This window comes from Arachis duranensis, chromosome 5 (genome assembly GCF_000817695.3).
Source record: "Arachis duranensis cultivar V14167 chromosome 5, aradu.V14167.gnm2.J7QH, whole genome shotgun sequence".
Taxonomy (NCBI): Eukaryota; Viridiplantae; Streptophyta; class Magnoliopsida; order Fabales; family Fabaceae; genus Arachis; species Arachis duranensis.
In genome coordinates, this window is record NC_029776.3 from 39,524,896 (window position 1) to 39,538,227 (window position 13,332).

At 35.3% G+C, this 13,332-nt stretch overlaps 1 protein-coding gene across 1 annotated transcript; it reads right to left on the reverse strand.

The window, feature by feature from the left end:
• Positions 1 to 12,584: 12,584 nt before the first annotated feature.
• Positions 12,585 to 13,034, reverse strand: LOC107489198 (probable CCR4-associated factor 1 homolog 11). Its single transcript, XM_016109968.1, has one exon. It carries the CDS (start codon positions 13,032 to 13,034, stop codon positions 12,585 to 12,587), a length of 450 nt encoding a protein of 149 aa, XP_015965454.1.
• Between the last annotated feature and the right edge of the window lie 298 nt (positions 13,035 to 13,332).

Below are 13,332 nucleotides of genomic sequence, written 5' to 3' on the forward strand. Positions count from 1 at the left end.
TGCTCGAGGATGAGCAAAAGTTTTAAGTTTGGTGTTGTTTCTTCACTTGTTCTTTTTCTATTTATTGTCATGGAACCAAAAACTATTGCATCCTCAAGGAAGAGGAAAGGCAAAGAGCCAGCCACCAATTCTCATGATGCACACAGGTTCTGCTCCAAGCTCCATAGGAACACTTTTATGATCATACCTACAAGATGGCTGTGACTCTGGAAGTGCCATTTGCACTACAACCGGATGAATATCCGGAAATCTAATTTCAGATTCAGAGGAGAAGGTGGCAATTTTTGTACAACCCGCACACTGAGGTTGGACAACTAATGGTCCAAGAATTTTATGGAAATCTCTGGATCACTTATAAGGATGTTGAGGGGGTCAATGAAAAAAATTATCAGAGCTATGTAAGAGGAAAGGTCATTGATTTCAGTCCAAGAAACATCCGACAGGCCCTCCATCTGCTGCATCCAGCTCAATTGTCTGTCTGTTATAGTGAGAGGATGCATAGGGACCAAGAACTGGACCAAGACATTGAAGAAATATGCATTTCGGGTTCTAAGTGGAGAATAGGTGCAGAGGGGAAGCCGAACCAACTAAAGAGCAATGATCTTCTTCCTATAGCTAAGGGATAGTTAGACTTCATCCGATCTATCATGCCAACTAGCAACCAGTCCGAATGCACTGTGGATCGGGCTTTCATGATTTACTATATCATAAAGGGAAAAGTGGTGGAGGTAGAGGACATTATTCTATAGCAGATAAATAACATTGCCTCCAATCCTCTCAAGAAGGCCAGGCTTGGTTTTTCACATCTGATTTACCGCCTGTGTGAAGCAGCAGGATAAAGGTGGATAATGACTTTCCCATTTCTGTTGAGAGACCAATTACCAAGAAGACCATGGAGACTCATAAGAAATAGCACACGGTCCCCAGAGAAGAGTAAGTTGAGGAGAAAGCTCAACAGAACCAGTCCCTATTACCTCAAGGACACTACTTCCCACCTCAGGAGTACTGGAAGCAGCTCATTTCCTCTATTGAGCAGATGAGGCTACGCAGGATAGCCGCTGGCAGTAGTACACTGCATCTATTGAGCAAATGAGGGAAACACAAGACAATCGTTGGGAGTATCTCACCACCACCCTTGATCAGATGAGGGCAGCTTAGGACTCTCAGCGCTAGAAGATTTCCCAGCTGAGACAGGATTATAGCCTCCTGAGAGGACCATATGGATCACAGCCAGAGGAGAGAGATCCCCACCATGGAGACTGAGGTGGCTTAGTTCCTTTTTCACTTCCTATTTTATTCTTCCATTACTATGTTATGTTCCTATTTTCTGCTGTTTTGTCTTAGTTTTCACATGATCTTTTGTTATCTCAATTCCTAGGTTCTAGTTTGATTTGCTATTTTAATTCTGTTAATTTCTTTTAGTTCTAAAAAGTTGTCTCATGTATTGCTCACTGAGCTTGAATTCAAAAGAAAAAGAAAAAGAAGTTATGTATTGCATGAGAAATAGAGTTTATATCAAAGAGTAGTCTTATTTACTTAAATGTGGTGGTATTATCTGTGATTCTGAATGCATGACATCAACAGTGCATATTTGAGTTTGAATCAAAAGATGTTGATGTATGAGGAGTAAGAATTTAAAGAAACAGCAAAAGAAAAAAATAAAAGCAAGGTCCAAGGTTTTGAGCATCAATGACTAGGGAGGTCAGACATGATTAAAGGCTCAAAGAGTTGTTTTCCTAGTCATATGCTTGTGGTGTAAATGTGTCAAGTAATCCTTGCGACAGAGCACTAAGAGTCGAGATCAAGTGCATTTAACAGAGTATGCCAAAGGCTTTGAGCACCACTATTTGGGAGTAACTGAAAGAAAAATCAGAACCTAAAGAGAGTTCCCCAGTTAAGTGCTCATGGTGTTTTTGTGTCAAGTGAAGCTTGAGACAAAACATTTAAAGTCACGACTAGGCTCAAGGTGCAAAGCACCAAAAAAAAGAGAATTAAAGAAAATTTGTTGTGTTCAAGGATTAAACCAAAGTATAAGGACAAAGAATTCATAATATTATCCGGATTCCAATTCCAAAAGACAGTGACATTCCTCTTATTGAAAGGATAGTGAGATGCCAAAACTATTCAAGACTGTAGTATATAAACCCCACTTTAAGAAGAGACATGAGCTTAATTGAACACTCACTTCTCATGCAAATTCACATCCTAAGCCTACATTAGTTTTGGTTGCTTGAGGACAAGCAACAATTCAAGTTTGGTGTTGTGATGCGTGAGCATCGTTTCTCTCTTTTCCTAGTGAATTTGCATTCAAATTGTTGAGTTTAATCAAGATTTAAATATCTTTTAGTCACTATGGATGCTACTTTGAGTTATGTGCAATTCTGTTTATTTCAGATAGCATTCAGTTGGATTTGATGGAGTTTATGTAGAAAAAGAGAAGAAAGTAAATGATGTTGTCAACTCTGACCTCCCTGCACTTCATTAGAAATAACTTGAGCTACAGAGATCCAATTGATTTGATTTCAGTGGCATTGGAAAGCTAACTTCCAAAACTTTTCAAAATGTATCATAGTGTACACTTCTTTTACAGCAATTTGGCCTTGTTGGCTTCCCAAGTTAGGCGCCAAAGGAAGACTTTACTATAAGTTGTGCGCTGCATGGGTGGCGCCTAACTTGGCTTTTCCCAAGTTAGGCGCCAGGACAAGAGAAAAGCCTCCAAATGAGCACTACCAAGCTGGCGCCTAACTTGGCCAGGATCAAGTTAGGCGCCATCTCCATCAAGTTAGGCGCCAGGTACAAGCAATGCACCCTTAATCCTTGCTGCCTCCTCCAAGTCCAACTTCAACATCCTCAAGTTAGGTGCCACTCCTATGAAAGGCAATGGCCCCCACTCATCCATCAAAGATGCATGAAGATATTACTCAATTTCAATTAAAACTTTATTTTATTTACAAATAGGAAAAGATATTATTTAGTTTTAGAAAATATATTTTACATTAATTAGGATTAGATATAAAAGGGAAAATAATCAGCCCTTCGGGATCTTCTCTTCTCTCGGACCTCATTCCGCACTTTACAGTTTTTTAGAACCCTAGTTTTCTCTTTGAAGCATAAGCAACAAAACCTCCACTGGTAAGCTTAGGAGCTCTGTTTATTCTATGGATTAATACCATTACTGTTCTATTTTAATTCATGTATTGATTTCAATTTCAAGAATTGTTTTCATTTTTATCTTATGAATCTGGATGGAACGGAAGTACAACCCTTGTTCTAATTGAGTTCTTGTAAAACTTGGAAAAGATCTTTGCTTGAACAACAGCTTGAAAATAATTTCTCCAAATTTTCTAGTTATCTGGACTTAATAGGATACCTGACATATAATCCTCTTATATTTGGATAATTAGGATTTCTGTGGCATATAAACTAGAATTGAACTTAACCCTCTAATTGGAATCAAGTGACCAAGGAATTGGCAGTTGATGAAAGTTAGAGGTGACTAAAAAGGTCTAAGGAATTAGGGTTTAGTCACATATAGTTTTCCATAAATTGAATCTTGCATGATTAAAATAGTTGGTAAGAAAAGTTAATCCGGAAAATAAATATCTCTGAAACCTTAACTGATTTACTCATCTATTTTCACAACCGGTTTACTGCTTGCTTTCTGATTTTATGAATTTACTGTTCATGCAATTGAACTCTCAAAACACCATTTTTCATTTGTCTAACAAAGTAAATCACGCAATTATTGTTGCTTAGTCCATCAATCCTCGTGGGATCGACCCTCATTCACTTGAGGTACTACTTTGTATGACCCGATGCAGTTGCTGATTAGTTTGTGGACTTTAAATTCTGCACCAGTAGACACAAAAGGAGGAGGAGGAGGAGGAGAAGGGGTGGGAAGACTTACTGACTTGGCCAGACCAGAGGAAGTTGTCCCTACATCTGACTTTTATGTAAAGGGACTAGCCGACACTCCACCCTCTTATGCCTGAATAGCTCGGGCCCGAGCATTTCTCTTGGCCACCTGTACTTTTTGATAGGCCTTACTATTACTCTTCATTTTATCTGAAAATGAATATTAGAAAGAGATTAGCATATAAACAGGTTAAACAGCTCAGAGGAACACAAAAAAAGTCGTGAAATCAAAAGCAACAGCTACCTAGCTCGGTCCGGACAAAGCCTCGAAGTTCCAAGAAGAAATTTCTTGGTGTCGTGGTTTGGAGGCCGGCCCCAAGCCTCTCAGAAACACTCAACTACGGCCTCCTCTACTTCATCCAAAACTATCAAATTGAACTTCTCTATGGGGGATGCTTCTGCCCAGTATAGCTGGAAGCGAGGTTTATTATTTTCATTTAGAAAAAATGGGTGATGTCCTTCAATGGCTCGGACTTTGAAAAAGAAAGTCTTAAAATCATGGAACGATTCATCAAAAATGGAGAACACCTTCCGACCCTGGATAGCTCGAAAAGGAGACCTATTGTTGTTTGTTTTGAGCACTAAAAGGTCTGGTCAAGTGGAAAAGATAGAAAAAGATTCTCAGAGAGAACGGAATTACAGGTGTTTCCATAGGCTTCACCCATGTAATTCACCTCTGCCATTGCAGGGTTTTCAGGATCATAAGCTTCTTCTTCAGAAGATGCCTCTTTAGTACTGTTGGATGCGTTTTGCCATCCATTCAGACTCTGAGAAATCATGTTGACTTGCTGAGTCAACATTTTATTCTGAGCCAATATGGCATTCAGAGTATCCATTTCAAGAACTCCCCTCTTTTGAGGCGTCCCATTAGTCACAAGATTCCTCTCAGAGGTATACATGAATTGGTTATTTGCAACCATGTCAATGAGTTCTTGAGCTTCTGCAGGCATTTTCTTTAGGTGAATGGATCCACCTGCAGAATAGTCCAGTGACGTCTTGGAGAACTCAGATAGACCATCATAGAATATATCCAAAATAGTCCACTCTGAAAGCATGTCAGAAGGATACTTTTTGGTCAACTGCTTGTATCTTTTCCAAGCTTCATAGAGGGATTCACCATCTTTTTCCTTGAAGGTCTGAATATACACTCTAAGCTTGCTCAGCTTTTGAGGAGGAAAGAACTTGGCCAAGAAGGCCGTTACCAGCTTATCCCAAGAGTCCAGGCTATCTTTAGGTTGTGAGTCCAACCATGTTCTAGCTCTGTCTCTTACAGTAAAAGGGAAAAGCATGAGCATGTAGACTTCAGGATCTACTCCATTAGTCTTAATAGTATCACAGATATGCAAGAACTCAGTTAGAAACTGATAGGGATCTTCTGATGGAAATCCATGAAACTTGCAGTTCTGTTGCATTAGAGCAACTAGTTGAGGCTTCAGCTCAAAATTGTTTGCTCCAATGGCAGGAATTGAGATGCTTCATCCATAAAAATTGGAAGTAGGTGTAGTATAATCACCAAGAATCCTCTTTGTGCCTCCACCATTATTATTGGGTTCGGCCATGTCTCTTTCTTTTTCGAGATTCTCTGTAAGGTTTTCTCTGGATTATTGTGCTTTAGCTTCTCTTAGCTTCTTCTTCAGAGTCCTTTCAGGTTCAGGATCTGCTTCAATAAGAATGTCCTTGTCCTTGCTCCTGCTCATATGAGAAAGAAGAGAACAGAAAAAGAAGAGGAATCCTCTATGTCACAGTATAGAGATTTCTTTGTGTGAGTAGAAGAAGAAAAGAATAGAAGAAGGAGAAGAGAAAAATTCGAACACAAAGGAGAAGAGAGGGTTCGAATTTTTAGATGAAGAGAAGTGTTAGTAAATAAATAAAATAAATAGAAAGAGATGAAAGGGGGAGAATTTCGAAAATTGTTTTTGAAAAAAGGTTAGTGATTTTTGAAAATTAAGAGAAGAAATAAAATTAAAATTAAAATTTGAAACAATTAGTTAATTAAAAAGAATTTTGAAAAAGAGGGAGGTGATTTTCGAAAATGAGAAAGAGGAAAGAAGTTAGGTGATTTTGAAAAAGATAAGAAATAGTAAAACAAACAAAAAGTCAATTAGTTAGTTGAAAAAGATTTTGAAAATCAATTTTGAAAAGAAAAGAAGTTAGAAAAGATTTTTTAAATTGATTTTGAAAAAAGATATGATTGAGATTTGTTTTGAAAAAGATTTGAAAAGGAAATTAAAAAGATTTGATTTTTAAAATTAAAATTGATTACTTGACTAATAAGAAACTAAAAGATATGATTCTAGAATTTAAAGATCGAACCTTTCTTAACAAGAAAGTAACAAACTTCAAATTTTTGAATCAATCACATTAATTGTTAGTAAAGTTTTCAAAAATTATGAAATAAAATTAAGAAAGAGATTTTGAAAATCAATTTTAAAAAATATTTTTGAAAATATAAAAAAATAAAAAAGATTTGTTTTTTTGAAAAAAGTTTTGAACAGATAAGATTTTTAAAATTGAAATATTGACTTGACTAACAAGAAACAACTAATTTTAAAAAATTTTGACTAAGTCAACCCAAAGATTTCGAAATTTATGAACACCAAGAACACTTTGAAGATCATGGTGAACATCAAAAACTTATTTTTGAAAAATTTTCAAGAAACGAAAAACATGAAAGACACCAAACTTAGAAATTTTCAATGCTCAGACACTATAAATGCAAAGATGCATATGAAAAACAACAAAAAACACAAAACAAGAAAATATGAAGATCAAACAAGAAGACTTACCAAGAACAACTTGAAGATCATGAAGAATGCAATGCATGAAGTATGGCCTATCATATATTGCTGGAAAGCCCTAGATGTCTATTTTCCAACGCAATTGAGAGCGTGCCATTTGGAGTTCTGTAGCTCCAGAAAATTCATTTCGAGTGCAGGGAGGTCAGAATCCAACAGCATCTGTAGTCCTTTTTCAGCCTCCTATCAGATTTTTGCTCAGGTCCCTCAATTTCAGCTAGAAAATACTTGAAATCACAGAAAAACACACAAACTCATAGTAAAGTCCAGAAATATAAATTTTGCATAAAAACTAATAAAAATATCCCTAAAAGTAGCTAGATCTTACTAAAAACTACCTAAAAATAATGCCAAAAAGCGTATAAATTATCCGCTCATCAGTGTTCAGTTTCTGTTCTAAAATAGCTGCATGATTAGATAGAACTCAATAAGAATCAAATAAATAAGAAAACTACTACTACGAAAATAACTAAGGATACAAAATTATTGGGTTGCCTCCTGACAATCGCTTCTTTAATATCACTAGCTTGACGGTCAGTTCTGCTAATTCAGCAGATGAGCGGACCTCTGGCGATCAATCTCGCCTCTAAGATAGTGCTTCAACCTCTGGCCATTCACTGTAAATTTCCTGTCAGAATTCTCTTCCTGTATTTCGACATGACCATATGGTGAAGCTCGGGTAACCACAAACGGTCCTGACCACCGGGATTTCAGCTTCCCGGAAAAGAATTTGAGCCTTGAATTATACAGAAGCACTCTCTGTCCTGGCTCAAAGACTCTGATGGCAATCTTCTTGTCATGCAATAACTCGGTTCTCTCCTTATAGAGCTTGACATTCTCATAGGATGAGTATCTGAATTCATCAAGCTCATTCAACTAAAGCATTCGCTTAATTCCTGCAGTTTTTGAATCAAGATTCAGATACCTGATTGCCTAGTAAGCTTTATGCTCCAGCTCAACTGGCAAGTGACAGGCTTTGCCATAGACCAACTGGTAAGGGGACATGCCAATAGGAGTCTTGTACGCTGTCCGGTATGCCCAGAGAGCATCATCAAGCTTCCTAGACCAGTCCTTTCTTAAAACACTGACGGTCTTATCTAGAATCCTCTTAAGTTCCCTGTTGGAAACTTCCACCTGTCCACTTGTCTGAGGGTGATAGGGGGTTGCCACTTTATGACGGACTCCATATCTCTGCAGAAGAGAGTCCAGCTGTCTGTTACAGAAGTGGCTTCCTCCATCACTAATGAGTGTCCTTGGGACACCAAACCAGCTAAAGATATATCGCTGAAGAAAGCTCATTACCACCTTGGCATCATTGGTGGGTAGAGCCACACCTTCTACCCACTTGGACACATAGTCAACCGCCACTAGAATATAGTTGTTTGAATGTGAAGGTGGGAAAGGACCCATGAAATTAATACCCCACACATCAAATAACTTAACCTCAAGAATCCCCTGCTATGGCATTTCATGATTGGTAAGGAGATTCATGGCTTTTTCACATCTGTCATAGTGCTTCACAAATGCTCTTACGGTCCTGAATAGAGTCGGCCAGTAAAACTCGCTCTGAAGGACCTTTGTAGCTGTTCTTTCACCACCAAAGTGGCCTCCATAATCAGAACCATGATAGCACCAAAGAATCTGTTGTGTTTCTTCATCTGGGACACATCTCCTGATTATACCATCTGAACACCTTTTAAAAAGGTATGGTTCTTCCCAAATGTAGTACTTTGCATCAGTCAATAGCTTCTTTACTTGTTGCCTACTGTACTCCCTTGGAATATAGTTCATGGCTTTGTAATTTGCAATATTTGCAAACCATAGAGCTTGCTGAATGAGGAACAATTGCTTATCAGGAAATGTCTCAATCACAGCTGTGGGTGGTTTTACTCCTGCTTCAGGCTCAATTCTGGAGAGATGGTCAGCTACTTGATTTTCTGACCCTTTTCTATCTTTTATCTCAATATCAAACTCCTGAAGGAGTAACACCCATCTAATTAATCTTGGTTTAAAATCCTGTTTGGTTAGAAGGTACTTCAAAGCAGCATGATTAGTATAAATAATAACCTTAGAACGAAGTAAATAAGACCTAAACTTATCAACAGCATACACAACAGCTAATAATTCCTTTTATGTAGTTGTGTAATTCTTTTGGGCATCATTTAACACACGACTTGCATAGTAAATGACATGTACAAGCTTACCATGCCTCTGTCCTAAAACAGCTCCTATAGCAAAATCACTGGCATCACATATCAATTCAAATGGTAAATCCCAGTCAGGGGGAGCTATAATGGGAGTAGAGGTAAGGTTTACTTTCAGAATTTCAAAAGCATCCAGACAATCAAAGGCAAAAACTTGGTACAGAATTTACAACCACAAACTAACCGGCAAGTGCATCGAGTCGTACCAAGTAATACCTCAGGTGAGTGAGGGTCGATCCCACGAGGATTGATGGATCAAGCAACAATAATTGAGTGATTAGCTTAGTCAGACAAATAGAAAATAGAGTTTTGATTGTTCAAGAGCATTAAACAGTAAATTCAGAGTTTGAAGACAAGTATGTAAATAAGTTGAAAACCAAATATGGGGAAACAGTTAAGGCATCAGAGTTATCTATTTTCTGGATTGACTTTTCTTACTAGCTATTTTAATCATGCAAGATTTAATTCATGGCAAACTATATGTGACTAGACCCTAATTCCTTAAACCTTCCTAGTCTCCTCTAAAATTCATCAACTGCCAATCCCTTGGTCAATTAATTTCAATTAGAGGGTAAAGATCAAATTCCAGTTTATATGCCACAAAAATCCTAATTATCCAAAAATAAGAGGATTATATGTCACATATCCCGTTAAGTCTAGATAATTAGAATTTAGGAGAAATTATTTTCAAGCTGTTGTTCAAGTAAAGAGCTTTTCCAAGTTATATAAGAACTCAATTAGAAAGAGGGTCATACTTCCGTTCCACCCAAATTCATAAAATAAAGAGCAAAAACAATTCTTGAAATATAAATCAAAACGTGAATTAAAATAGAAAAATAATAGTATCAATCCATATAATAGACAGAGCTCCTAACCTTAACAATGAAGGTTTAGTTGCTCATGATTCAAAGAGAAAGAAAGGATTCAGGTAAACTGTAGAGTATGGAATTTTTTTTTAGAATAGAATCCTATTATCTTTTATATCTAATCCTAATTAATTTAAAATCTACTTTCTAAAATTAAAATAATATCTTTTCTTATTTTAAAATTTAAATTCTAATCAGAATTAATTAAATAATCCGTGACTTGTAACGTGGGGACCACTTGGCTTCACTAGATCCGCGCCTAACTTGGCAGAGAGCTGCGTCTTACTTGAGTGCCAAAATAGGGCACAGAAATCGCCCCCAGCATTTTCTGTGTTTTTTGCACGTGGCGCATGTCACGCGTACGCGTCGATGGTCTTCTTCGCGTGTCACGCGTACGCGTCAGGTACGCACCTGCGTCAGGTACGCGCACGCGTCGCTATGAAAAGCTCCAAATCGCGCGTCGCTCCTCGCTGTCCTCTCCTTTAATTCTTGTGCTCTTTCTATTTGTGCAAGCTTCCTCTCCATCAAATCCAACCAAATGCTACCTAAAATAAACAATATTGCACGAGACTCAAAATAGTATCCATAGTGACTAAAAGATAATTAATTCTTGATTAAACTCTATAATTTTATTGTAAATTTACTAGGAAAAGATAAGAAAGATGCTCACGCATCAGCCAACCAATCTAAGACTAAACATAAGTCTAATTGTAAATTTTTTATAAGAGGTTTGACATGTTTCTATCCCTAATTATAAACATGTAAGTCACAAAAATAATTAATAATAGGTTAAAACTATCACAATGTACAAGAGAAACTCCATTATGATTGAAAATAATAGAATATGGATAAAAATGTAGAAATAAATGGACATGATTTATATTGAAAATTTTGGGAACTAATTTGATGATTGAATACAAATTTAAAGAACTAATTTGGCTAAAAATAAAATTTTCTTTGAAAAATATTTTGAGTTGATCATTTACTTATATATAAATCAACTATGTTAGATGTATACTAAAATCAGTTATTCTTATAAAATATATATTAGAATATAAAATATATATTAAAAATAAATTAACTAATATATATTTATACACAAATATATAGTATCGAATTTGATAATTAACTTTTAGCATAGTTGTTAAAATCGAACCAGACCAACCGGTTTAATAAAAAAATTGGTAAACTGGACCCTATATTGGTTTGGTCCAAGACTAGGACCGTTTAAGAGAGTCGATATGAACCAGTCGAAGTGAACTGACAAAAAACGGTCAGATCTTGTAAAGATCGGTTCGATCGAACCACTTGGTCACAGATGAGGACGAACCTATGGTGTACCAGCGTTTTGCAAGTCCATCGTGTTCCATATACTCCAGCACTGCCAAGTGGCAAGACTTGTGATTTTGAAAAATTTTTCAAAATGTGTCACGTGGGTCGGTTCAAATCCCTTATTTCAATGATTCATAAAAAATGATCATACCATCAAACTACAATACTTGTTATTAATATATAGACAAATTATAGTATATATAGTAATTTTTTATTTTACTTATATTTAATTTATTTTAATTTTAAATTGACTTATTTTTAAATTAATTATATTTTATTTAACTATAAATTGTATTAAATATATAGAAATTAAAAAGATAAACAAAATAAATTTTATTAATCACAATTTATGTTTCTTTTTATGATTATATGGAATCTATTAATATTATTTTTTCAATAAATACTTGTAGTATATAATAATGCAATAAATATAAATTAATTAATAAAATATTAAAATTTAAAAATAATAACTATGTTTAACAAAATACAAGTACTTATAATAAAGATAAAAATAATTAAATTTTATATAATTATTGAATTATATCAGATTAATTGATTCGATCAACTGTTAAATCACTTATCTAGTAACTCAATGTCTTGAATGGGTTAATTATGGATTCGATTATGATAATTATGATTTTTAATTTATAAATAACATTTTTGTATTTCAATATATAACATAAAAAAGTGACTAATTACAATTATCAATAATCTAAATGCTGCAAATTTTTCTAAATAAAAAATTAATTTAATTAAAATGAAAAAGAAAAATAATTAAAAAAATAATTATGTTACTTTTTATGTATTTTTATAACACAAAATAATTATCTTTAAAAAAAATTATAAATTTTTGAGTAATTATACTTTTTCTTTTAATAAACCAAATTACAGTTAGTCAAGCACAGTAGGAGAAAAAAAAGAGAAAAAAGTATATTTAATTTATTTTTTAGAAAAAGTTTTCAAAACTAAAACAATGGCAACAAGTTTAGTGCTGGCACAACAACCCGTCATTATTTACACAACCCAGTTAAGCCATAGAATATCTTTGAAGCTTCGAATTTGTTTGATATGAAGTACTATCTCAAATTCGAGCTACAATCTAATAAAAACAATAATTTTATAAACCAAATAAGATATTCACAAAGAAATTGATGTTCAAACAATCTTACTCATCACAATCATCAGTACTAAAATAAAGATCTCTAAGTTTGAAAAAGTCTGGAGAGTCAACAAACTATCCGAACCGGCTTGGTGACTATTCCCAACAACATGATCAACCTTCAAACTCTTCGCCAATTTCTCTACCCACCGACATTAATTCCACGGCAAAACTTAATCATGTGCTTCGTGTCATAAATATTAGACCCGAATAATTTAGAGACAACAGCCTTAGGGCAATTTCCTTCCGGTGAGAACCTTAACCATGTACCCTGAATCATAGGAACTAAATATGGAAAGTGACCAAGTCAGATTCAGCCTATTAAACATAATTTTAATCTCAGAAATAATCTTCTAAATGCCCCAATTAAGATCCCCTCTTCCCTAATCTTGACGAAATCGATTCTTTGTTCTGCGAGTAACTGAATTGTGTCCGGATTATGATAGTTGCCACCGAAGTCGAAGCCTTTGAAATTGAATTCCCAGACGTAGCAAGAATCGGTGCCAAGGTCTGGTAAGTGGCCGGCATAATTGGAGAGGGCGAGACCCAACTGAATGAGTTTCAGAGAATCGACATTGGCCTTTACGAGTTTGTAAGCGTAGGAAGATGGAAGCTTTGAGTAGTGGCAGTTTTTGTCGAACACATGTATGAATCCTGGGAACTCTGTCAAAGGCAACATGGCAGTAACAGGGAAGAATCTGTTCAATGAGAGCAAACTCAAATTCAAGATTTGATGTCCAAACTTACAACCACCAGGATCCATTGATAAAAAAAACGAATCTATGCTATTGTGGTGGTGGTGTGTTTTTTGTTGGTTGTGTTGTTAAAGTGTAAGAAAGTAAAGGAGTTTTTTTTTGTATTAACTAACTTTCTTTAACAGGAAGCCGAAAGTCCTGAATGTAAATACGCTCTCCTAGTACCAAAAAACGCACTCTTCCTATATTGGATGGGCCATGGGCCAATATAGGAAAAATAAATAAATAAAATATTTAGAAGCAAAATATTAACGTTAATTTGGTCTTATTTAGATAAACAATTTCAATAAACATTTTTGAAAAAAA

What these genes read in the sequence shown, in the direction of transcription:
- LOC107489198 (XM_016109968.1), bottom strand. Translation starts at nt 13,034, where the DNA reads ATGGATCCTGGTGGTTGTAAGTTTGGACATCAAATCTTGAATTTGAGT.